General features: G+C 59.0%; 1 protein-coding gene across 1 annotated transcript in view; it reads left to right on the top strand.

Annotated features, from left to right (window-relative positions):
• EXD3 (exonuclease 3'-5' domain containing 3) overlaps positions 1–24350 on the top strand; it is a 454860-nt gene that overhangs the window by 160685 nt on the left and 269825 nt on the right. Inside the window, exons 9-12 of the mRNA XM_068164114.1 lie at positions 743–882; positions 3094–3194; positions 14883–14956; positions 20556–20594. Of these exons, the coding sequence (XP_068020215.1) occupies positions 743–882; positions 3094–3194; positions 14883–14956; positions 20556–20594 (354 nt within the window). The remainder of the gene's footprint in view (positions 1–742; positions 883–3093; positions 3195–14882; positions 14957–20555; positions 20595–24350) is intronic.

The raw sequence follows: 24350 nt of genomic DNA, 5'->3' as shown, positions 1-24350 counted from the left end.
TCCCATCCCCAGAGCTGTGTTGTGCTGCTCATGTCCCATCCCCAGAGCTCTGTGCTGCTCATGTCCCATCCCCTGAGCTCTGTGCTGCTCATGTCCCATCCCCAGAGCTGTGTTGTGCTGCCCATGTCCCATCCCCAGAGCTGTGTGCTGCTCATGTCCCATCCCCAGAGCTGTGCTGCCCATGTCCCATCCCCAGAGCTCTGTCCTGCCCATGTCCCATCCCCAGAGCTGTGTTGTGCTGCCCATGTCCCATCCCCAGAGCTGTGTGCTGCTCATGTCCCATCCCCAGAGCTGTGCTGCCCATGTCCCATCCCCAGAGCTCTGTCCTGCCCATGTCCCATCCCCAGAGCTGTGTTGTGCTGCCCATGTCCCATCCCCAGAGCTGTGTTGTGCTGCCCATGTCCCATCCCCAGAGCTGTGTTGTGCTGCTCATGTCCCATCCCCAGAGCTGTGTGCTGCTCATGTCCCTTCCCCAGAGCTGTGTGCTGCCCATGTCCCATCCCCAGAGCTGTGTTGTGCTGCCCATGTCCCATCCCCAGAGCTGTGTTGTGCTGTCCAGGTCTCCTCACTCTTCCAGGCAGCTCTGCTTGTTTCTGTAGTGCTTTGGCTCCTCCTTGCCATGGCTGAGCAGCCCTTGGCCAGGTTTCCTTCTGCCATCTGGACCTCTTTCCCCCCTCTGTGTGCTCTCCCTCAGCATGTTTGGGTCAGAGGCACTGTGCCTGAGTGTGATTTCCTCTCCCAGATGTGCACCCCACTGCTGCTGCAGGACAAAGCCAACGTGGTGGAGGATTATGTGGGGGAATCTGCTGAGCTGCAGAGCCAGCTGCTGCAGGTGCTGGACAGCTGGTGTGCTCCTGGCTTCAACATCAGGGACATCACAAGGTAAGTGCCTGGGGACTTCCCAGCAGGCTGTCCTGGGGATCAATCCTGCCACTCTGGAGTGCAGCATCCTTGCTTCTGAGCTGAACAAGGGCGCACTGTGGGCTCTGTGCCAGAGGGTCCTCAGCCCCCCTGGCTGTGAGGCAGGAGGTTATTTCTGTTCACAGCTGCTCAGAGTCTACCAGGAGAAGGGAGGGCACAATGAGAGCTGTGAAGCTGATCCTGAAGCAATTGATCCTGAAGCAATTGGAGAGGGTCTGAGCTTCCTGCAGGAGCTGCAGGGATGTTTAGGCTGATGCTGGGAAGGAATTCTTCCCAGGCAGAGTGATTGGCTGCCTGGGGGGGTGGTGCAGGCCCTGTCCCTGGCATTGTGTACAAGAGTGGCTGAGGCACTCAGTGCCATGGCTTGGTTGGTAGCTGGTGTTGGCTGACAGGTTGGACTTGTGCTGAGCTCAAAGGTCTTTTCCAGCCTGGTTCATTCTGTGGCAGTCAGACTCTGGTGTGTGCTGCAGGCAAGGCTGAGTTCAGGGGCAGTTGTAGAGGTTAGTATCATAGAATCAGTCAGGGTTGGAAGGGACCACAAGGATCAGCCAGTTCCAGCCCCCCTGCCATGGGCAGGGACACCCCACACTAGATCAGCCTGGCCAGAGCCTCATCCATCCTGGGCTTAAACACCTCCAGGGTCGGGGCCCCAACCACCTCCCTGCACAACCCATTCCAGGGCTTCACCACTCTCATGGGGAAGAACTTCCTCCTCCCCTCCAGCCTCAATCTCCCCACCTCCAGCTTCATTCCATTCCCCCTAGTCCTATCACTGCCTGAGATCCTGAGCAGTCCCTCCCCAGCCTTCCTGGAGCCCCCTTCAGATCCTGGAAGGCCACAATGAGGTCACCTGGGAGCCTTCTCTTCTCCAGACTGAACAGCCCCAACTCCTTCAGTCTGTCCTCACAGCAGAGCAGCTCCAGCCCTCTGCTCATCCTCCTGGCCCTGCTCTGGACACCTTCCAGCACCTCCACATCCCTCTTGCCATAGGGGCTCCAGAACTGCAGGGAGAGGAAGCTGGGGTGAGTGGCAGGGGCACAAGAGGTGCAGGCTGTTCCCCTGCCTGTGCTGGGAACTTGTCCTGTGCAGTTTAGTTTAGAAGTCAGCTCTGGGCTGGGTGCCTCCTGGCTGGCACACAGCCCTCAGGGGTAGCCCCCAGGGCAGGTGCCAGGGCTGCAGGTTTAGTGCTGAAGGAAGAGCAGAGGGAGTTGCTCACTCTCTTGATGAGAAGCCTCTGGACTTGCTCAAGTCTTTGCCAGGGGGCTGTGGTTGTACCATCAGGAAGGGGTCACTGCATGTGCAGAGTAAGATCTGAGGTGGCTTCAGCTCAGGCTCCTCACCATGCCCCTGGGAGGCCTGAGCTGCAATGCTCTGTGAAGACAACTTCTGCTCAGCTTTGGCTGTGGCTTTGCTCATCTCTGTAAGACACTGAAGCCTTTTGCTCTAAGCTGGGGAAGGCAGAGGCTGTTCCTGCCAGCACCTGGCAAACCAGCACCTCTGCTGCTGAGGATGTCCCTGCTCACTGCAGGGGGCTTGGACTAAATGAGTTCTGCTGTCCCCAGCAGAAGGACACAGAGCTGCTGGAGTGAGGCCAGAGGAGGCCACAAGGATGCTCCCAGGGCTGGAGCAGCTCTGCTGTGAGCACAGGCTGAGGGAGCTGGGGCTGTGCAGCCTGCAGAGGAGAAGGCTCCAGGGGCACCTCAGAGCTGCTGCCAGGAGCTGAAGGGATCCTGCAGGAAGGCTGCAGAGAGACTTCTCCTGAGGGGGTCTGGAGCCAGGCCAAGGGGGAAGGGTTTGGAGCTGAGGCAGAGCAGGGTTAGAGTGGAGCTGAGGAAGAAGTTCTTCAGTGTGAGGCTGGGGAGACTCTGGCACAGGCTGCCCAGGGAGGCTGTGGCTGCCTCCTGCCTGGGGGTGTCCCAGGCCAGGTTGGGTGAGGCCCTGAGCCAGCTGGGCTGGTGGGAGGTGTCCCTGGGCCTGGCAGGGGGTTGGAGCTGGATGATCTCTGAGCTCCCTTCCCACCTGAGCCATTCTGTGACTCTGTGAATGAGAGACCTTTAGAGGTCTCTTCCAGCCCAGGTGATTCTATGATTGTGTGACAAACAGCTGCTGCTCAGGAGCCCTGCTGCAGGTGATCCCATGGCTAATGTTTGCTGACTGTTGGTTTCCTTCCAGGCAGTACCAAGGCCTGGCCAGGGGCAAGCCGGAGAAGCTGAACCGCAAGGTGCTCAGCAAGTTGGTGTTCCGGCTGCTGGGGAGGTTTAACCTCGATCCAGGTGAGTGCTGTGGCAGCTTCCTGGGCACTCCTCTCACCAGTAAGGAGCAGAGCAGCTCCCTGTGTCTCCTGCCATGCTCAGCAAGGGATCTGTGCTGCCCTTTATCCCAGGGAGTTTCAGGGTGTGATTAATGGTAGGAGCAGCAGAGCTGGTAAGTGGTGGGGATTATCACTGTGTGCAGTGGGGAATGAAGTGCTGCTGACTGATAGGCTGCTGCTGACTGATAGACTGCTGCTGCCACCATGGGAAAGAACTCCTGACCTCAGCAGGGCCCTGCAGAAGCACGTGGTGGTCAGCTCTGAGTGCTGCTCTCCCAGAAGAGGCAAGTCATCACTCAGCTGGGGCTCTGGGAGGAGATAACCCTTGGGCAGCAGGAGCCCCGCAGCCCTTTGTGCTCTCTGCACAAACTGGGGCTGGTGGCAGGGAGTTTGGAGGCTGCTGCAGCCTCCCAAGAGCTGCCTGGGTTTCAGTTCCACTTAGCTGACAACATCTGCTTTGGCTTGCTGTGGCTCTCAGCTGGGGCTGCTGCTCTTTTTCCTCCTCCCTGGGCCCCTGTGCCTGACACCTTGCAGCGCCCTGTTCGGCTTTACCCTGCAAAGCCTTTCAGCAGCAGCCCAGGGTAGGAAGTTCTCTTTTCTTGGCCTGAAAAGTGCTCTCCAACCACAAATTGTGGGCTTATTGCTCCTGGCAGCAGCACTCTGTTGCATATTAATCTTCACATCTTCAGCCTGCTGTTCAAACAGTAATAAGATAATCCTTACAAACCCTCACTGGAGGATAAGGGAATGCAATTAAGCTTAGCACACTGATGGGGAGGCTGAGACCTGAGAGCTGATTCACTCAAAACCCAAAACCTTCCCATGAATTTATGAGGTTTGAGGAATTTTCCCTCCTTGGTTGCTCATTCCTTAGGCCAAGTTGTCTTTTAGGATCTGTGAGGAGAAACAAGTTGCTCCTCTTTCCTTCTGGAGGATCCACCAAGGCTGTGCTAGCAACTGGAGAGGTGAAAGGGGCTCCCAGGTCCCAGAGAGACAGGGAGCTGCTGGAGAGGGTCCAGCAGAGGCAACATGAGCCAGCAGTGTGCCCAGGGGGCCAAGAAGGCCAAGGGCATCCTGGTCTGCATCAGGAACAGTGTGGCCAGCAGGAGCAGGGAGGACATCCTGCCCCTGTACACTGCACTGGTTAGGCCACACCTTGAGTCCTGTGTCCAGTTCTGGGCTCCTCAGGTTAGGAAAGAGGTTGAGGTGCTGGAAGGTGTCCAGAGAAGGGCAAGAAAGCTGGGGAGGGGTCTGGGGCACAGCCCTGTGAGGAGAGGCTGAGGGAGCTGGGGTTGCTTAGCCTGGAGAAGAGGAGGCTCAGGGGAGACCTTCTTGCTCTCTCCAACTCCCTGCAGGGAGGTTGGAGCCAGGTGGGGGTTGGTCTCTTCTCCCAGGCAGCCAGCACCAGAACAAGAGGCCACAGTCTCAGGCTGCACCAGGGGAGGTTTAGGCTGGATGTTAGGAGGAAGTTCTACACAGAGAGAGAGATTGGCCACTGGAATGTGCTGCCCAGGGAGGTAGTGGAGTCCCCATCCCTGGAGGTGTTCAGGAGGAGACTTGACAGGGTGCTTGGTGCCATGGGTTAGTTGGTTGGGTGGTGTTGGATGACAGGTTGGACACAATGATCTTGAAGGTCTCTTCCAACCTATTCTATTCTATTCTATTCTATTCTATTCTATTCTATTCTATTCTATTCTATTCTATTCTATTCTATTCTACAATATAGTGAGGGGCCTGGAGCAGCTCTGTGAGGAGCAAAGGCTGAGAGCCTTGTGGGGGTTGAGCCTGAACAAGAGCAGCCCCAGAGGGGAGCTGAGCAATGCTCAGCAAGCGCTGAAGGGCAGGGGGCAAGAGGCTGGGGCCAGACTCTTCCCAGTGGTGCCCAAGGTACAAGGGGCACAAACTGGAACCCAGGAGGTTCCATCTGAAGAGGAGGAGAAAATTGTTTGGTGTGAGGCTGCTGGAGGCCTGGAGCAGGCAGGTTGTGAGAGTCTCCTTCTCTGGGGAGCTTCCAAGCCCCCCCTGGGCATTGTGCTCCTGGGCAAGTTGCTGTGGGTGCCCTGCTGGAGCAGGGGGGTTGGCTTGGGTGATCTCCAGAGGTCTCTTCCAAGCCCTCCCATGCTGGGGGGCTGTGTTTGTGTGGCATGATTTAGTTATTCCCATGCCAAACCCTGAGAAATGAAAACCACCCCTGGAGGAGAGGAGCAGGGAGCTGCTGCTCTCAGATGCTCTCTGCCCCCTGCCTGCTGCCTTGGCCTGGTGTTGAGGTCCAGATGCTGTAGCCCCTGCTGGCAATGGCCAAATCCTGCTGGTCCTTCACAACACATTCACTGGTGAGGACACTCCTTGAAGCAGAAATAGATCTCACTCCTGCCTGCGCTTCCAGAGAGTGATTTGTCCTCTGCAGCCTCCACAGGGCAGGGTAAGTCATAGTATCACAGTATCATAGAATCAGTCAGGGTTGGAAGGGACCACAAGGATCATCCAGTTCCAACCCTCCTGCCATGGGCAGGGACACCCCACACTAGATCAGCCTGGCCAGAGCCTCATCCAGCCTGGCCTTAAACACCTCCAGGGACAGGGCCCCAACCACCTCCCTGCACAACCCATTCCAGGGCTTCACCACTCTCATGGGGAAGAACTTCCTCCTCACCTCCAGCCTCAATCTCCCCACCTCCAGCTTCATTCCATTCCCCCTAGTCCTATCACTGCCTGAGATCCTGAGCAGTCCCTCCCCAGCCTTCCTGGAGCCCCCTGCAGATCCTGGAAGGCCACAATGAGGTCACCTGGGAGCCTTCTCTTCTCCAGACTGAGCAGCTCTGGTGATGTGAGAGGGGCCTGAGCCTGGGTGCCAGGCTCAGGGCAGTGCTGGGTGGCTGTGGTGGTCTCAAGCAGCACAGTAGGTGTCCAGTTTCTCTGCCCTGTCAGCTGTGGTTCAGAGCAGGGTTTCACACCGTGCTGAGCTGTGGCTGCTGTCTCCTTTGAAGTGCTTTCCCAGGGCTGTCTGCTGCAGAGGAGTTTCTGCCTTAGTGCTGGTCCTGCTTGAGCTGAATTGGGAAGTGGTGGCAGCTGCATGCTGTGGCTTTGCCTTCCCACCTCTCCCCTCTGCCTTGCTCTCAGCTGCTGGCTTTTCTTTCTCATTTCTGTGGTGGAAGTCAATCTAACTGAGGAAAGAGCCCAGGAAAGGGAGGAGGCAGGGCCAGACCTGCAGCCCAGCCCCACTCACTGCTCTTGGTCTGTGCAGTCCATCCACAGCTGGCAGGGAGGCAGAGCTCACACTGCTCTCCTCACCTCACCCTGGGCTGCTTCCAGGCTGCTACTTGCTGTCTCCTCTTCACCTGCTCACTGAAGGAGGCTGAGAGCAGCAGCAGCAGCAGCAGAGGGAAGTGGCTTTTGGTGAGCAGGCCTGGGGAAGGGCAGGGTTTGTTGGTGTGAGAGGGCCTGGGGGAGGGCAGGGTTTGTTGGTGTGAGAAGGCAAGCTTGTATGTGACTCAGGTCTTGCAGCTCCAAAGCTGCTTTCCTGTTTCACTCCCTGAGCTTACTCTCAGCCACTCTCAGTGAATTTTGCTGACTGCTAAGCAGCACTGAGGTGTTGATCATCAAGGTTTGAAACACTGGGTGTTAGGAACTGGTTCTGCACCAGGAGGCTGGTGGAACACTGGAACAGGGAGGTGGTTGGGGCCCCATCCCTGGAGATACTCGAGGTGAGGCTCAGCAGGGCTCTGAGCAAGCTGATCCAGTGGGGATGTCCCTGCTGGGTGCTGAGGGGTTGGGCTGGGTGAGCTTTGCTCCCTTCCAGCCCAGCCCATGCTGTGATTCTGTTTTATGTGATCCTTTGGACCTGCCAGTCCTGAATGTCAGAGCCAGGGAGGAAGTGCCCAACACAGAAATGATTTGGCACCTCTAGGGGCAAAACCTCATCATCTGAGGCTGGTCCAGCTCCTCTCTTTCTGAGCTGCAGCCCAGAGGAGATGCAAACACTGCAGGGCAAGAGGCAGATTTGCTGCTGAGTCCCAGAGGTGTCCCAGGAAAGTGTCTGTGGGTTGCAGTTAATTAGCTGTGCTGGGGAAGGCAGAGGCTGGTGAGGAATGGTCTGAGTGAGGCAGTGGAGCTTTACAGAGTCTTTCCTCACACATGGGGCAGTGTGCTCTGCTCTAACCAGCCTGTAGCTCTTGCAGGCTCATTGCTTAATGCTCTTTGGAGCCCCTGGGAGGGAGACTTAGGGTTACAAATGCAAGTTGCAGTCAAAACAGTTCTGAGAGCTGAGGGAGCAGAGCCTGCCCAGGCCTGGGGTGGTGGAGTCTGTGTTCCGTGGTGTGTTTGCACAGCCAGGTTCTGCTCAGTGGCATTTCTCACTGGAGATCCCTTGGCTCTGGGGCAGCAAGTGATGTTGCTAGGCAAGAGATGGAGCTGAGCACAGTTAGCAGCTGTCCTGTTACAGTGTGAGAAATCAGCTGAGCACCTCAGGCTTGGAAGGCTCTGAGCAGGTTTTTGCCATAGCCTTTGAAGAGTTTCTCTCTCTTCATTTGCCCAGCAGAGTGTCCTCGTGGTGGGAGCTTCAGGGTTAGTTTGGTGTGGAGGAGATTCCCTTCTTCCTTCCTTAAGGAGGGGATTCCTTCTTCCCTCCTTGTGGAGCCCTGGGAGTGCTGTGCGAGGCGCAGCCTCGTGGCTGGGGAGTGCAGGGGCAGCAGAGGGCAGGCGAGGGCTGCTGGCAGCCTCTGCTCAGGTGCAGCCTCTGCTCAGGTGCAGCCTCTGCTCAGGTGCAGCCGCATTCTCTGCTCAGGTGCAGCCTTTGCTCAGGTGCAGCCTCTGCTCAGGTGCAGCCGCATTCTCTGCTCAGGTGCAGCCTCTGCTCAGGTGCAGTCACAGCCTCTGCTCAGGTGCAGCCTCTGCTCAGGTGCAGCCGCAGCCTCTGCTCAGGTGCAGCCTCTGCTCAGGTGCAGCCTCTGCTCAGGTGCAGCCTCTGCTCAGGTGCAGTCACAGCCTCTGCTCAGGTGCAGCCTCTGCTCAGGTGCAGCCTCTGCTCAGGTGCAGTCACAGCCTCTGCTCAGGTGCAGCCTCTGCTCAGGTGCAGCCGCAGCCTCTGCTCAGGTGCAGCCTCTGCTCAGGTGCAGCCTCTGCTCAGGTGCAGCCGCAGCCTCTGCTCAGGTGCATCCTCTGCTCAGGTGCAGCCTCTGCTCAGGTGCAGCCTCTGCCTCTGCTCAGGTGCAGCCTCTGCTCAGTTGCAGCCTCTGCTCAGGTGCAGCCTCTGCCTCTGCTCAGGTGCAGCCTCTGCTCAGGTGCAGCCTCTGCTCAGGTGCAGCCGCAGCTCTGCTCAGGTGCAGCCTCTGCTCAGGTGCAGCCGCAGCTCTGCTCAGGTGCAGCTTCTGCTCAGGTGCAGCCGCAGCCTCTGCTCAGGTGCAGCCTCTGCTCAGGTGCAGCCGCAGCTCTGCTCAGGTGCAGCCTCTGCTCAGGTGCAGCCTCTGCTCAGCCGCAGCCTCTGCTCAGGTGCAGCCTCTGCTCAGGTGCAGTCGCATCCTCTGCTCAGGTGCAGCCGCATTCTCTGCTCAGGTGCAGCCTCTGCTCAGGTGCAGCCTCTGCTCAGGTGCAGCCTCTGCTCAGGTGCAGTCACAGCCTCTGCTCAGGTGCAGCCTCTGCTCAGGTGCAGCCTCTGCTCAGGTGCAGCCGCAGCTCTGCTCAGGTGCAGCCTCTGCTCAGGTGCAGCCTCTGCTCAGGTGCAGCCTCTGCTCAGGTGCAGTCACAGCCTCTGCTCAGGTGCAGCCTCTGCTCAGGTGCAGCCTCTGCTCAGGTGCAGCCTCTGCCTCTGCTCAGGTGCAACCTCTGCTCAGGTGCAGCCTCTGCTCGGGTGCAGCCACGGCTGTCCCCAGGCTGCGGCAGATGCTGGGCTCGGCGCGGGGCGGCCACCGGGGAGTGCTCCGGCAGGGGTCCTGGAGCCTCCAGTCGAGAGCAGCAGGGATGACTGTGTGCCTCTGGCAGGAGGAAGGTTCCCATGCTGTGCCCTTTCCTTGTTGGAACAGGGCAGGAGGTTGTTCCTTCCCTTGCCTTTGCTTTGCAAGGGTGGTTTGCCCCCGGACTCCTTGTGAGTTTCTGAGCTCTGGTGTTGAATGCCAGCACAGTGCAGTGCAGAACCCCTGGGCCCAGCCATCAGAAGGCAGGCCCAGCCCCTCCTGAGCTTCACAGAATCAGTCAGGTTGGCAAAGACCCTCGGGATCCTCAAGCCCAACCACTGACCCTGCTCTGCAGAGTTCACCCCTAGGCCTTGCCCCCAAGCACCACACCTAAACCACCCTAAACACCTCCAGGGGTGGTGACTCCAGCAGCTCCCTGGGCAGCCTGTGCCAGTGTCTGACCACTCCTGCTGCTTCCTAATCCCCACTCAAACCTCCCTTGCTGCAGCCTGGGGCCATTCCCTCTTGTGCTGTGAGAAGTGACCAGCCCTGCCCTCTCCACAGTGTCCTCTCAGGTAGTTGTAGAGAGCAATGAGGTCTCCCCTCAGCCTCCTCTTCTTCAAACTGAGCAGCCCCAGCTCCTTCAGTTGCTCCTCTCAAGATTCACTCTCCAGGCCCTTCCCAGCCTCATTGCCCTGCTCCACCCTCACCCCAGCACCTCCATGTCCCTCTGGCACTGAGGTGCCCCAAGCTGGACACCATCCTCCAGGTGTGGCCTCCCCAGTGCTGAGCTTGCAGTGGCTGAAGGAGAAGGTTGATCAGCCCTGGCTCCTCGCTAGGCCCTGCCTTTCTCAGCTGCATTTGTGTCTCCTGAATTACAAGCAGTCAGCTATGATCTGCTCTCGACAAGACAAGCTGGCCAGCAGCCCCAAGCTTTGCCCTGAAGAAGCTGGCAGCAGCCTGGGAGTCCTGAGAATGAATTCTTCAGATGCAGACGTGCCTGAAGCCCCCAGCAGAGCAGGCTTCCCTTTCCCTGCAGCTGGCAACCCTTGTGCCACGTTCTGCTCTCCCTCCAGGCGCCAAATCTAGCAGGTAGCTCAGGGGCTGGGGGTAGCCTGGCACTTCTGCTGCCTCACTTCTTCTCTGAGGACTGCTGACCATGGTCTGTGGTGGCACAGAGCATTTCCTGAGAGACACTGGAGTGTCTGTGAGGCTACAACAAAGAGAGGTTTGCTTGAGCTCAGCCCTGCCCTCCACTGCCTCGTGCTCAGGGACTGATCTCATCATGCACCAAGAGACCAGCACACAGCTTGCTCCTCCTGGGGTTCCCAGCAGCCCTCAGCAGGGTTGCCATCTGCCTGCTCATCCTGCAATCTGCAAAGACCTAGCTTCCCATTTCCTGTTTTCCTGTCCATTGTTTTGAAGTGGAATTCCCTTCAGTACAGGCCCTGTGCTCACAACATGAAAGCAATGAGCTATGAGGAGAAAGCTCTTCCCAGAGAGAGTTGTTAGCCATTGGGATGTGCTGCCCAGGGAGGTGGTGGAGTCCCCATCCCTGGAGGTGTTCAAGAGGGGATTGGATGTGGCACTTGGTGCCATGGTCTAGTAGTCAGGAGGTCTGTGGTGCCAGCTTGGACTTGATGATCTTTGAGGTCTCTTCCAACCTTGGTGATTCTATGATTCTATGTCCAGGGCAGAGCCTCTGGTGCTCCAGGGGCCCTGAGTCTGTGCAAGAAGTGCTCCTCCACCTCATCCCCAGGCAAAGTGCTTTGTGGGGACCTTCTGTTCTGCCAGGCCAGGGTTGAGGAGTCTCATTGTGAATGGGTCAAGCTCTCCGGGCTTGGGTCCCATCCTGGCTCAGGAGGCCTCATGTAGCAGCTGGGAGTGGCAGCCACACACCAGACCTAGAAACAGCTTTCACCAGGTCCAGTGCTGGCAGTGCCACAGGAGGGAAGTGTGTGCCTTGCAGCTCTGGTACCCTGCCAGGAGCCATCCCCTCCCTGCTAGCAGCTGAGGGTGGGCAGGAGGCTTTGCTCCTGAGTCAGCCCCAGATGTGAGCTGTGCAGATGAGGCAGCTTGTGGTGCAAGTGCCAGGTGAAGAGCTAACACAAGCCCCAGGAGCTGCTCTCACAGTGGACTCTGTGCTGCACTGCTGTCCACAGCCCAGCCAGGCCCCACTGGGCAAGCTCTGGGTGCAAGGCTGGTGCTGGTCTGGAAAGCTGGAGGTGGTGTCCTTTGCTCCAACCACATTACACTGGGGTTGGCTCAGGAAACCCAAGGGTGAGCTCCTGTTCACTCAGCTGGGTGTCTGACCTTGAGTTGCTCTGCCCTGGAGTGCTTGGACTGCTGCTGACACAGGGTGCTGGTGGTGGAGCTGCAGGGGCAAGGTCTGGCAAAGGCTCTGCAGTACCAACCTGTGGCAGCCTCCTGCCTCACAGCCAGGGGAGCTGCTTCTGCTCCTGCTGACACCCAGGGAATGGGAAACCTGCTCTTGAAGACCTCCAAGGTGGAAGTTCACCACATCCTGTACCACCTGTGGCAGCCCTTCTCCCCTCTTGCCATTAGACTTTGGTTGGGTTTCTACCTCCAGGAGACTTTCTCAGCCCTTCATGGCTGAGTTGGTAGCACATCAGACCCTTCACAGTCTCACAGTCTCACACTATCACCAAGGCTGGAAGAGACCTTGAGGATCATTGAGTCCAACCTATCAACACAGACCTCATGACTACAACATGGCTCCAAGTGCCACATCCAATCCCCTCCTGAACACCTCCAGGGATGGGGACTCCACCACCTCCCTGGGCAGCACATTCCAATGGCTAACAACTCTCTCTGGGAAGAACTTTCTCCTCACCTCCAGCCTGAACCTCCCCTGGCACAGCTTGAGACTGTGGCCTCTTGTTCTGGTGCTGGCTGCCTGGGAGAGGAGCCCAACCCCCACCTGGCTACAACCTCCCTGCAGGGAGTTGGAGAGAGCAAGAAGGTCTCCCCTGAGCCTCCTCTTCTCCAGGCTAAGCAACCCCAGCTCCCTCAGCCTCTCCTCACAGGGCTGTGCTCCAGACCCCTCCCCAGCTTTCTTGCCCTTCTCTGGACACCTTCAAGTCTCTCAATGTCCTTCTTGACCTGAGGAGCCCAGAACTGGACACAGGACTCAAGGTGTGGCCTCAGCAGTGCTGAGCACAGGGCACAAGGACTTCCCTGCTCCTGCTGGCTACACTCTTCCTGATGCAGGCCAGGATGCCCTTGGCCTTCTTGGGCCCCTGGGCACACTGCTGGCTCATGTTCAGCTGCTATCAATCAACACCCCCAGGTCCCTCTCTGCCTGGCTGCTCTCAGCCACTCTGCCCCCAGCCTGTAGCTCTGCCTGGGGTTGTTGTGGCCAAAGTGCAGCCCCTGGCACTTGGACTTGTTGAATGCCATCCTGTTGGCCTCTGCCCTTCTGTGCAGCCTGTCCAGGTCCCTCTGCAGAGCCTCTCTACCAATGGGAAGGTCGTGAGTTCAAGCCTGCAGTGGGCAGCAGTGTCCTCCCTACTCTAGCCATGGGGTCTGTGGTGCCAGGTTGGACTCGATGATCTTTGAGGTCTCTTCCAACCTCAGGAATACTGAAATACTGAAAGCTGTGGGTGGGTTCCTCTCACACTTGGCTCTGGGCTGCCTGGTCTGATGTGTTTGTGCTGCTGTATGCAGGGGATCTGGTTTCCACATTCCTGTAACTTCCTCCTTGCAATGGAGATCAATGAAAGCTTCTGATGTAGCAGCTAAGGCTCCACTGATTCCAGCCCCAGCTCTTTTTATCTCTTCTTCCCCTTACAAATTGTTTTCCCATGGAATTTTACCTCCCAGTTCCCAGAGTCTATTGCAATCCATTTTCTTTGGTCTCTCTTGCTGCCTTTCCTTTCCATGGGGCTCTGAGCTCTTCACAGCTCTTACAGGATGGCCAAGGGCTCAGGCCCAGCCAGCATGGGTTCAGGAAGGGCAGGTCCTGCCTGACCAACCTGATCTCCTTCCATGCCCAGGTGATGCCTGCTGGCTGTGGGGCAGGCTGTGGATGTGGTCTGCCTGGACTGCAGCAAGGCCTTTGCCCCCATCCCCCACAGCAAACTCCTGGCCAAGCTGTCAGCCCCTGGCTGGGACAGCAGCTCTCTGAGCTGGGTTAGGAACTGGCTGGAGGCTGAGCCCAGAGAGTGGTGGTGAATGGTGCCACAGCCAGCTGGCAGCCAGGCACCAGTGGTGTGCCCCAGGGAGCAGTGCTGGGCCCTGTGCTCTTTAACATCTTGATTGATGATCTGGATGAGGGCATTGAGTCCATCAGCAGTAAATGTGCAGATGACAGCAAGCTGGGGGCAGGAGTTGATCTGCTGGAGGGCAGAGAGGCTCTGCAGAGGGACCTGGACAGGCTGCACAGAAGGGCAGAGGCCAACAGGATGGCATTCAACAAGTCCAAGTGCCAGGGGCTGCACTTTGGCCACAACAACCCCAGGCAGAGCTACAGGCTGGGGGCAGAGTGGCTGAGAGCAGCCAGGCAGAGAGGGACCTGGGGGTGCTGACTGACAGCTGCCTGAACATGAGCCAGCAGTGTGCCCAGGGGGCCAAGAAGGCCAAGGGCATCCTGGCCTGCATCAGGAAGAGTGTGGCCAGCAGGAGCAGGGAAGTCCTTGTGCCCTGTGCTCAGCACTGCTGAGGCCACACCTTGAGTCCTGTGTCCAGTTCTGGGCTCCTCAGTTTAGGAAAGAGGTTGAGATGCTGGAAGGTGTCCAGAGAAGGGCAAGAAAGCTGGGGAGGGGTCTGGAGCACAGCCCTGTGAGGAGAGGCTGAGGGAGCTGAGGTTGCTTAGCCTGGAGAAGAGGAGGCTCAGGGGAGACCTTCTTGCTCTCTCCAACTCCCTGCAGGGAGGCTGTAGCCAGGTGGGGGTTGGTCTCTTCTCCCAGGCCCCCAGCAGCAGAACAAGAGGACACAGTCTCAAGCTGTGCCAGGGGAGGCTTAGGCTGGAGGTGAGGAAGAAATTCTTCCCAGACAGAGAGATTGGCCATTGGGATGTGATGCCCAGGGAGGTGGTGGAGTCCCCAACCCTGGAGGTGTTTAGGAAGAGCCTGGATGAGGCCCTTGGTGCCGTGGTTGAGTTGATCAGATGGTGCTGGGGGAGAAGTTGGATGCGATGAACTTGAAGGTCTCTTCCAACCTGGTCTGGTCTATTCTATTCTATTCTATTCTATTCTATTCTATTCTATTCTATTCTATTCTATTCTATTCTATTCTATTCTATTCTATTCTATTCCATCCCATCCCATCCCATCCCATCCCATCCCATCCCATCCCATCCCATCCCATCCCATCCCATCCCATGTGTCCCTGCTGAGTAAGGTGTCCCCAGGCTGCTGCAGTGCAGCCCAGGCTGGCACAAGGAGCAGCACAGAAAGGACACAGCCTCCAGAGCCTGGAGCTGCTGCCTCTGCCAGGCTGCTCCCTAATGAAAGGTGTGAAGGTTTGAGGCATCTGGAAGCTGCAGGTGGATCCTCCTGTGGGAGGGTGGCAGGGGCAGAGCCAGCAGCCATCACTGCTGGGGGGAGCTGCAAGTAGCAGTTTCCAGCTGAGATGAGCTGCCAAGGAGTGTGCCTGGCCCTCCTTGTTTCCAGGTGGGATGAGCATCCTGCCTTCCCCACAGCCAGCTGGAACCTGGGGCAGGAAAAGGGTCCTGGGCAGGCAGTGGGGCTTGCAGGAAGCCCTGCTCTGGGGTAACCTCCTTATCCATTCCCTCCTTTCAGCTCTCTGCCCGAACGTCATAAACCACCAGCACCTGAGGACCCTGCACTACCTCTTCCACAAGAGGTTTGTGGAGGTAGGTGGCTGTGCTGGGGCTGGGGGAGGCTTCTTGTTCACACTGGGTAACAGGATTGCAAGGGATTGATCAGCCAGGGGCAAGTTTGCCTCGTGATTGGTACCCACCAGAGAGGCTCTGGAGCTGCACTGCTCCTGGTGTGCTGGGAGGGGGAGGGCCTGGGGGGATGGGCCAGGGGGGCTGAGACTGGAGCTGGGCAGAGGCAGGTTGGACACCAGGAGGAAGTTCTGCACAGGGAGGCTGGGGAGAGCCTGGCACAAGCTGCCCAGGGAGGGGGTTGAGGCCCTGTCCCTGGGGACAGTCAGGCTCAGACTGGATGCAGCCCTGGGCAGCCTGCTGTGGCTGGAGCTGTCCCTGCTGCCTGCAGGGGGGTGTTCAAGATGCCCTTGGAGGCTCCCTTCCAACCCAGTGCAGTCTGGGGCTGTAGTTGAAGTGTCCATCCAGACTCTGCTCACTGGGTGCCATGACTGCTCTGAGCCTTCTGCCTGTTGCCCTCAGCACTGATCTGATGCAGATGGAGGTGTGCCAGGGTGTGCCACCCACACCTTCAGCTGCCCTCAGCCATCTCAGGTGAGCAGAGGCACCCAGGCTGCAGAGGTTTCTGGGGCTGTCTGCTGTTTCCCTTTTAAGGAACACTAAGGTTTGGGCTGGGTTCTCTGCAGGGCCTTTGGCACTCATGGCCTGGCTGTGATAGGCATGGTCCAAACCTGCCCCAGAGGCTCTTCTGTGCTAGCAGCCCTGTTACTGCTGAGCAAAAGGGTAGCTCCTCCAGCCCCTGAAGCACTCTCTGAACTGACTTTCCTCTTGCCTAGCCTCCAAGTACTCTTTCCATCCCCACTGCATCATTGTTTAGGCTGGGAATGCCTTCTAGGATCATCAGGTCCAGCCCTGCCCCAGCACTGCTGCTGCCAAACCATGGCCCTGGGCACTGCATGGCTTTGAAGCCCCTCCAGCAATGGGGACTCCACCACTGCCCTGGGCAGCCTGGGCCTTCCTTTGGGGGAAGAAATTGTTCCTCATGTCCAACCTAAACCTCTCCTGGAACACCTTGAGGCTGTTTCTTCTTGTCCTGTCTCTTGCTGCTTGGAGAGGAGCCCAACCCCACCTGGCTCCAGCCTCCTTCCAGGGAGCTGCAGAGAGCAAGGAGGTCTCCCTCAGCCTCCTCTTCCCTAGGCTGAACACCCCCAGCTCCCTCAGCTGCTCCTCCCCAGCCCTCTTCTCCAGACCCTCCCCAGCTTCATTGGCTTTCTCTGGACCCAGTCCAGCCCTCAATGTCCTTCTTGGAGCAAGTACAAGAAGGAGTGCCCTGGTACTTGGCCTGGCACTGAGGGCTTATAGAAGATGCCATGGATGCTCTCCAAGGAGCAGGCTGCAGAATTAGCTGCCAGGGGTTTCTCTTCCTCCCTCCTGAGTGTGCTGAGCCAAGTCTCTGCCCTTTGTGTGCTCCCTGTGATGGGAAGCCCCTTTCTCTCCTTGTGAGCAGGTTGTGCTGCTCCTCCTGATGGTCTGGCACAACTCTTTGCAGGCCTTGTACCAGCTGGGAATGAGTTTGTGTTGTGCCTTCTCTGGAACACACACCATGCACTTCTTGTGTCCAGGGGCATCAATGGGACTGTGAAGGACAAAGAGCATCACAGCTCACAGGATGCTAGGGGTTGGAAGGGACCTCTGGAGATCTTGGAGCCCACCCCCCTGCCAGAGCAGGAGCATAGAGTCCAGCACAGGGCACACAGGAACACATCCAGACACTGGCACAGGCTGCCCAGGGAGGTGGTTGAGGCCTCATCCCTGGAGCCATTCAAGCTCAGCCTGGCTGTGTCCCTGGGCAGCCTGCTGTGGCTGGAGCTGTCCCTGCTGCCTGCAGGGGTTGGACAGGATGCCCTTGGAGGCTCCCTTCCAAGCTGAAGCAATCTGTGACTCTTGGTTTAACATCAGAGCTCTGCAGCAGTCCTCTGCCCTGGTGGCCACCTGCACTGGCTCCATCACACCCTGCAGGGCAGGGCTGAGCTGCCAATAAACTCAACCATTGCTAAGCTTCTATTCACAGCTCACAGGATGCTGGGGGCTGGAAGGGACCTTGGAGATCTTGGAGCCAACCCCCTGCCAGAGCAGGAGCAGAGAATCCAGCACAGGGCACACAGAACACATCCAGACAGGGCTGGGAAGGCTCCAGGGAAGGAGACTCCACAACCTCTCTGGGCAGCCTGCCCCAGGGCTCTGGGAGCCTCACAGGGAAGAAGTTCCTCCTCATGCTGAGCTGGAACCTCCTGTGCTGGAGTTTATATTTCCTTGTCCTGTCCCAGGGCATAAGTGAGCAGAGTCTGTCCCTGTCCCTTCCTTCCTGACCCCCAGCCCTCAGCTATTGATAGCCATTGATCAGATCCCTCTCAGCCTTCTCCTCCCCAGGCTGAACAGCCCCAGGGCTCTCAGCCTCTCCTCCCCACACTGAACAGCCCCAGGGCTCTCAGCCTCTCCTCCCCAGACTGAACAGCCCCAGGGCTCTCAGCCTCTCCTCCCCACACTGAACAGCCCCAGGGCTCTCAGCCTCTCTTCCCCAGACTGAACAGCCCCAGGGCTCTCAGCCTCTCCTCTCCAGACTGAACAGCTCCAGGGCTCTCAGCTTCTCCTCTCCAGACTGAACAGCCCCAGGGCTCTCAGCCTTCTCCTCTCCACACTGAACAGCCCCAGGGCTCTCAGCCTCTCCTCCCCACACTGAACAGTCCCAGGGCTCTCAGCCTCTCCTCCCCAGACTGAACAGCCCCAGGGCTCTCAGCCTCTCCTCCCCAGACTGAACAGCCCCAGGGCTCTCAGCCTCTCCTCCCCAGACTGAACAGCCCCAGGGCTCTCAGCCTCTCCTCCCCAGACTGAACAGCCCCAGGGCTCTCAGCCTCTCCTCCCCAGACTGAACAGCCCCAGGGCTCTCAGCCTCTCCTCCCCAGACTGAACAGCCCCAGGGCTCTCAGCTTCTCCTCCCCAGACTGAACAGCCCCAGGGCTCTCAGCCTCTCCTCCCCAGACTGAACAGCCCCAGGGCTCTCAGCTTCTCCTCCCCAGACTGAACAGCCCCAGGGCTCTCAGCCTTCTCCTCCCCAGACTGAACAGCCCCAGGGCTCTCAGCCTTCTCCTCCCCAGACTGAACAGCCCCAGGGCTCTCAGCCTCTCCTCTCCAGCAGTGCTGCAGTCCCTTGAGCCACAGTGCAGTGTTGCCACCTCCTGAGTGCTGTGTCTGCAGCCCTGTGCTGGTGTCCAGCTGCACTCCAGAGGCTTCCTCCCTGCAGGTACCAGAGGCCTGCTGAGCAGAGTCTCAGCAGAGCCCAGCAGCTTGCTGAGGTGCTCTGTGACACTAGTGAGCCAGTCTGCAGGAAATGAGACACCTCCAGGGGTGCCTCTGCTGTGGTCAGGAGAGGGTCTGTTGGTGTTCTGGCAGCAGAAGGCAGAAGTGTGAATTTTTCTGCTCCCTCACCTCCCAGTGCTGGGACTGGAGATGTGGCTCAGGGGTGGTGATCTGATGGCACCATTCTGGCACAGCCACCTCTGCTTCCAAGGCCTCCTGGTCCATCAGTGAAGGCTCTGGTTTGTCTTTGCTGCCCAGCAGACCCACTGCCAGAAGGCCCAGGGAGGAGTCAGCAGTTCAACCTCTGCACCTTGAAGCTTTCCTGTTGGCTGATGCCTTCCTGGAGAGCTGCAGTGAGAGCAGGAAGCCTTTCTCCAAGGGCTGCAGAGTGGGTCTGCCTCTTGCTCTGCTGTTCTGCTCTCCCTGCTCTGCCATTTCCTTGGTTTTGCAGCATGTCCTTGAGAAGTCTCCCAGCTGGCCAGCTGCTGCCATTGAGGTGCAAGTGGGAGCTGCTGCTGGGCACAGCCCCTTCTTCTGGCAGCCCTTTGCTGTTTGAGGAGGCAGTTCTGAGGGTGCTGGAGCCTGGAGCAGGCTGCCCAGAGAGGCTGTGGAGTCTCCTTCACTGCAACCATTCAGAGCCCCCCTGGCTGTGTTCTGTGTGAGCTGCCCTGGGTGGCCCTGCTCTGGCAGGGGGCTTGGACTGGATGATCCCTGGAGGTCCCTTCCAGCCCCTGGCACTCTGTGCTTCTGTGTCCTCCATCCACCATTCCCAGCTGTGCATGAGGTTCATGCTTGGGTATCTGAGAGGTTTCCTTTGCTCTTGCAGGGCAGTGGCAGCAGGAGTCCCTGGTACCTGTGCCAGCAGTGGGGGTGAGGCTCAGCCCCCAGGGGCTCTCAGCCTCCTGCAGCCAATGCTCCTGGCAGAGTGGAGAGAAGGTTCCCATCCCAGGCTGCTCCCCAGGGCTGGCTCTGAACTCCATGGGATATTAGCTTCTCAGTTTCCTTTGCCAGAGCTCCTGATTCCAGAGGATTCTTCCTGACTTGGCTGTTGAAAAGCAGTTCACATCTTTACATTCTGAAGGCTCAGCCTTGCAGATGATCCCTGGGACCCCTGCCCCCCCTGGAGCCTGGGGAGATGGCTCTGCAGTGAGCCAGCCCCAGAGTCACACAGCCCCAGCTCATGGCTGCTGGAGTCTCCCAGATTCCTTCAGTGGGTTGGGTTGGAAGGGAGCTCAAAGCTCAGCCAGCTCCAGCTCCAGCCCCCTGCCATGGGCAGGGACCCCTCCCCCCAGCCCAGCTTGCTCAAGGCCTCATCCAGCCTGGCCTGAAACACCTCCAGGCAGGAGGCAGCCACAGCCTCCCTGGGCAGCCTGTGCCAGAGTCTCCCCAGCCTCACTCTCAACAATTTCTTCCTCCTCTCCACTCTCAGTCTCTCCTCTCCCAGCTCAAAGCCATTGTTCCTCATCCTGGCACTCCCAGCCCTTGGCCAGAGTCCCTCCCCAGCTCTCCTGGAGCCCTTCAGGTACTGGAAGGCTGCTCTGAGGTCTGCCTGGAGCCTTCTCTTCTCCAGGCTGCACAGCCCCGGCTCTCCCAGCCTGGCCCCACAGGGGAGGTTCTGCAGCCTCTGCTCATCTCTGTGTCCTCCTCTGGAGCCTCTCCAGCAGCTCCAGGTCCTTCTTGTGTTGGGGGCCCCAGAGCTGGAGGCAGTGCTGCAGGTGGGGGCTGAGCAGAGCAGAGCAGAGGGGCAGAATCCCCTCCCTGTGCTGCTGCTCTCCCTGCTCTGGCTGCAGCTCAGCACTCAGCTGGCTCTGGGCTGCCAGGGACCACTGCTGGCTCCTGGGCAGGTTGTCACCAGCTGACAGCCCCAAGGCCTTCTCCTGCAGGCTGCTCTCAGCCACTCCTCACCCAGCCTGGCTCTGTGCTTGGGTTTGGTCAGACCCAGCTGCAGGACCTTGCCCTTGGCCTTGTTGAACTCCAGGAGGTTGGCTTGGGCCCAGCTCTGCAGCCTGCCCAGGACCCTCTGGATGGATCCTTCCCTCCAGCAGTCAGCTGGGCCACAGGGCTTGGTGTCAGCTGCAGCCTTGCCGAGGGTGCCTCAGTCCCACTGCCCCATCACTGTCCTCCTGCCATGCCCAGCTGGGCACAGGGAGAAGCAGAGGTTGGCTGTGTGTCCCAGGCTGCAGGTGGTGGCAGTGTGAATGTCCCCTTGCTGTGTGGAACCTGCTGCCTCTCCTGAGACTGCTCAGAGGTGATTTTGTCTTTGCAGAAATCCATGAGTGAGGAGAACTGGGCAGAGCACGTGCAGGTGAGTGTGGCTTCCCCTCTGCCCCTCTCCCAGCCTTCTGGGCCTGGAGATTGTTCCAGCTGTGCAGAATCTCAGCTCTGGATCTTGCTCTCCTGCTGCTCCTCCTGTCCCTGTGAGCACCTGGCAGAGCTGGCCATGCAAGGACAAAAGGGTTGGCTTTCATTCCTGTTCCACCTTCCCAAGTGCCCTGGTTTGGCTGGGGCCAGGAGGGGTGGTTATGGAAGCATGGCAGTGTGCAACTGCCTGGCTGGAAGGGCCCTGAGGAAGGTCCAACCATAACCCAGCACCTCCCTGTGCACAGCACTGGGACCATGGCCCTCAACTCCTCATCCCAATGTCCACTGAACACCCCCAGGGACAGGGACTCCACCACCTCCCTGGGCAGCCTGGGCCAGTGCCTGATGACCCTTTGGCTGAAAAGTCTTTCCCTGCTATCCAGCCTGGACCTGCCCTGGTGCACCTTGAGGCCATTTCCTCTCCTCCTGGCTGGGAGCAGAGCCCAGGCCCCCCCTGGCTCCAGCCTCCTTCCAGGGAGCAGCAGAGAGCAGTGAGGTCTCCCTCAGCCTCTCCTGCAGGCTGAGCAGTCCCAGTTCTCCCAGCTGCTCCTCACAGGACTTGTGTTCAGGACCCCCCACCAGCTTTGTTGCTGCACCTGCTGCAGCCCCTCAAGGTCCTTCTTGGAGGGAGGGCCCAAAACTGCCCCCAGTGCTCGTGGTGCAGCCTCCCCAGGGCTGTCTCAGGGGTGAGATGGTTCCCTGGTGCTGCTGATCCAGGAGGCTCCTGGATGTTGCTCTCCTTTCATGGGCCTGCTGCAGGTGGACACCACAAATCCTGATGGTGGTCAGATACAAGGCAGGGGGAAAAGGGAGTTCTCCTCAGGCACCTGGCACAGTGCCTGGGCAAAGCCCTTCCCCTGCAAGCTCCTCCACTCTCATCTTCTGCACCAGGTTCCTGAGGGGGCTCTTAGCCAGTGGGAGTTCTCCACCTGGTGCTGAGGGCCACAAGGGATTTAGTGAGCTGGCAGCATGGGCAGCAGGGTTGCCAAGTCCTGGGGTAGGAAGGGAAGGGTTCAGGCAGGCATGCCCTGGGCTGATCCTGCCAGAAAGCCATGTGTGCAGAGTCAGGAGGGCCCTGCTGCCAAACTGTGCCCAGGCCAGCCCTGGGGAGCTGCAGCCTCACTTTGCTGCTTTCCACAGCTCCTCTCAGGCTGAATTCTGCAGCCACCCAGGACTGGAGGCTGCAGAGATGCTGAGGGGCCTGGAGCAGAGCAGCCCCAGAGGGGAGCTGAGCAATGCTCAGCAAGAGCTAAAGGAGCTGTGGGGGGCAAGAGGCTGGGGCCAGGCTCTGCTCAGTGGTGCCCAGGGACAGCACAAGGGGCACTGGGCACATGCTGGAACCCAGGAGGCTCCATCTGAGCAGGAGGAGAAACTTCTTTGGTGTGAGGCTGCTGGAGGCCTGGAGCTGGCTGCCCAGAGAGGTTGTGGAGTCTCCTTCTGTGGGGAGCTTCCAACCCCCCCTGGGCATTGTGTTCCTGGGCAGGCTGCCCTGGGTGCCCTGCTGGAGCAGGGGGCTGGACTGGGTGAGCTCCAGAGGTCCCTTCCAGCCCCTCCCCATGCTGGGGTCCTGTGACTCTGCCCATCAGCTGGAGCCTTCCTTGGAGCACTCCCTGGGATGGTCAGTGTGGGGCTGTGGGTGCTACCTCCTGCTCTCTGTGTCTCTTGGGCAGCCTGCACACCCCAGTGAAGGGAGCTGTGAGCATGAGATGGTTTTGCTCTCTCTGTGGGTCAGCAGGAGAGAGAGCAATCCAAAGGCATGAGGAAGGTTCTTGGAGACAGAGATCACCCAGGAAATGCTCAGCAGTGCTTCGTGGCCACTGAGCCCTGTGGCCTGTGTTCAGTGGTGAATTTCAGCTGATCCAGGCCAGGCCAGGTCCTGTGGGCACAGAGGGGCTCTGGCCCCCTGATCTCAGTGATGTCCAGGGAAAGACCTGCTCAGGCTTCCCTTTGATTCTCAAATGCTTATAGGGCAGCACAAGTGCTGCTGCCTTGCTGGGCCAAGACCTGAGAGAGATGAGCTGTGAAGCTGAGGCTGCATCACAGCTCCTGCTGCCCCTTGGTGTGTGCAGGGAGGGCTTTGTGTGGCTGCTCTGAGGGACAGTGGGGAAAGCCTCCCAGTTACTGCCCCTGGCTGCAGAGCCACAGATCCATGGAATGGAAGGGACCTCAAAGCTCAGCCAGCTCCAGCCCCCTGCCATGGGCAGGGACACCTCCCCCCAGCCCAGCTTGCTCAAGGCCTCATCCAGCCTGGCCCTGAGCACCTCCAGGCAGGAGGCAGCCACAGCCTCCCTGGGCAGCCTGTGCCAGAGTCTCCCCAGCCTCACTCTCAACAATTTCTTCCTCATCTCCACTCTCAGTCTCCCCTCTCCCAGCTCAAAGCCATTGTTCCTCAGCCTGGCACTCCCAGCCCTTGGCCAGAGTCCCTCCCCAGCTCTCCTGGAGTCTTTCAGGTCCTGCAAGGCTGCTCTGTGGTCTGCCTGGAGCCTTCTCTTCTCCAGGCTGCACAGCCCCAGCTCTCCCAGCCTGGCCCCACAGGGGAGGTTCTGCAGCCTCTGCTCATCTCTGTGGCCTCCTCTGGAGCCTCTCCAGCAGCTCCAGGTCCTTCTTGTGCTGGGGGCCCCAGAGCTGGAGGCAGTGCTGCAGGTGGGGGCTGAGCAGAGCAGAGGGGCAGAATCCCCTCCCTGTGCTGCTGCTCTCCCTGCTCTGGCTGCAGCCCAGGCCATGGTTGCCTCTGGCAGTGCCCTGTTCAGGCAGGGAGCTGTCTGCCAAGCGCCTGCTCGGTTCCTGGCTGGACAGCTCCCCGGAGCACCCCGCGGGGCTCAGCTCTGCCATGGGCTGTGGCAGGAGGTCAGATTTGCTTTCCCAAAGGATTCCAAACTTGGTGTTTCCATGTGCTGGCAGCTGAGGCCTTTCTGAGGGCTCTGTAATTATCCCCTGAGCAGTGCCCAAACTTGCCTCTTATCAGTGCTGCTCTCAGTGCTATCAGCTCCCTGCCGTTGGCATCACTTGAAAGCCATCAGGCTGTGCCCTTGCATCTGGGGGGAAGGAAATGTTCTCCTGTGCAGGTAGGAGGAGGAGGAACCTCTGAGCAAGTGTTGGTTTGCAGTGCAGAAACTGAGGTTGTGCAGGACCTTAGCTGTGGCTTCCCAGGAGGGGAAGTTCCACTTTGCCCCTGTGGCCTGAGCACACCTCTGGGGGGGTGGGGGCCATCGGTGTGCTGTGTCCCACAGCTGCATTCACTTCAGGCTCACCCCTTGTGCCTCCCAAGCTCTGCCTGCTGCTGCAGAATCGAAGGCACATGGTGGTGGGTAGGGGGCAGAGGCTGGGATGCAGTGTGGCCACCTGAGGAGTGGGCAGCAGAGCCCCTCCGAGGCTGCACCGCAGCAGGCTCTCAGGCAGAGCTTTGCAGAGAGCTTCTTCAGTGCCAAGTCTGAAGAGGCTGAAAGTCTTCCTGGTCTAAAGCCCAGTTCTGTTCAATTCTGTGCTACAGCCATGAGAAGAGGCTTCAGCTGCATGGCTGTGGAGAGCCCTGGTGGGAGCAGTGTCCCTCCTGGCTCCCTGGTGCTGGCTGTGCTGCGCTGGGCGCCGCGGGCGAGAGGCACTCCTGGGCTGCTGCATTTGGTGCGCCCCGAGCAGTGCAGGCACGGAACTTCCCTGTCCCTGCCCTGTGGGATCTGTCCCAGCTGTGATCCTGACTGCT

This window comes from Melanerpes formicivorus, unplaced genomic scaffold (genome assembly GCF_026170545.1).
Source record: "Melanerpes formicivorus ecotype bairdi unplaced genomic scaffold, bMelFor1.0.p_v2 SCAF_77, whole genome shotgun sequence".
NCBI lineage: Eukaryota > Metazoa > Chordata > Aves > Piciformes > Picidae > Melanerpes > Melanerpes formicivorus.
This window is presented reverse-complemented; position numbering and strand designations above follow the sequence as displayed.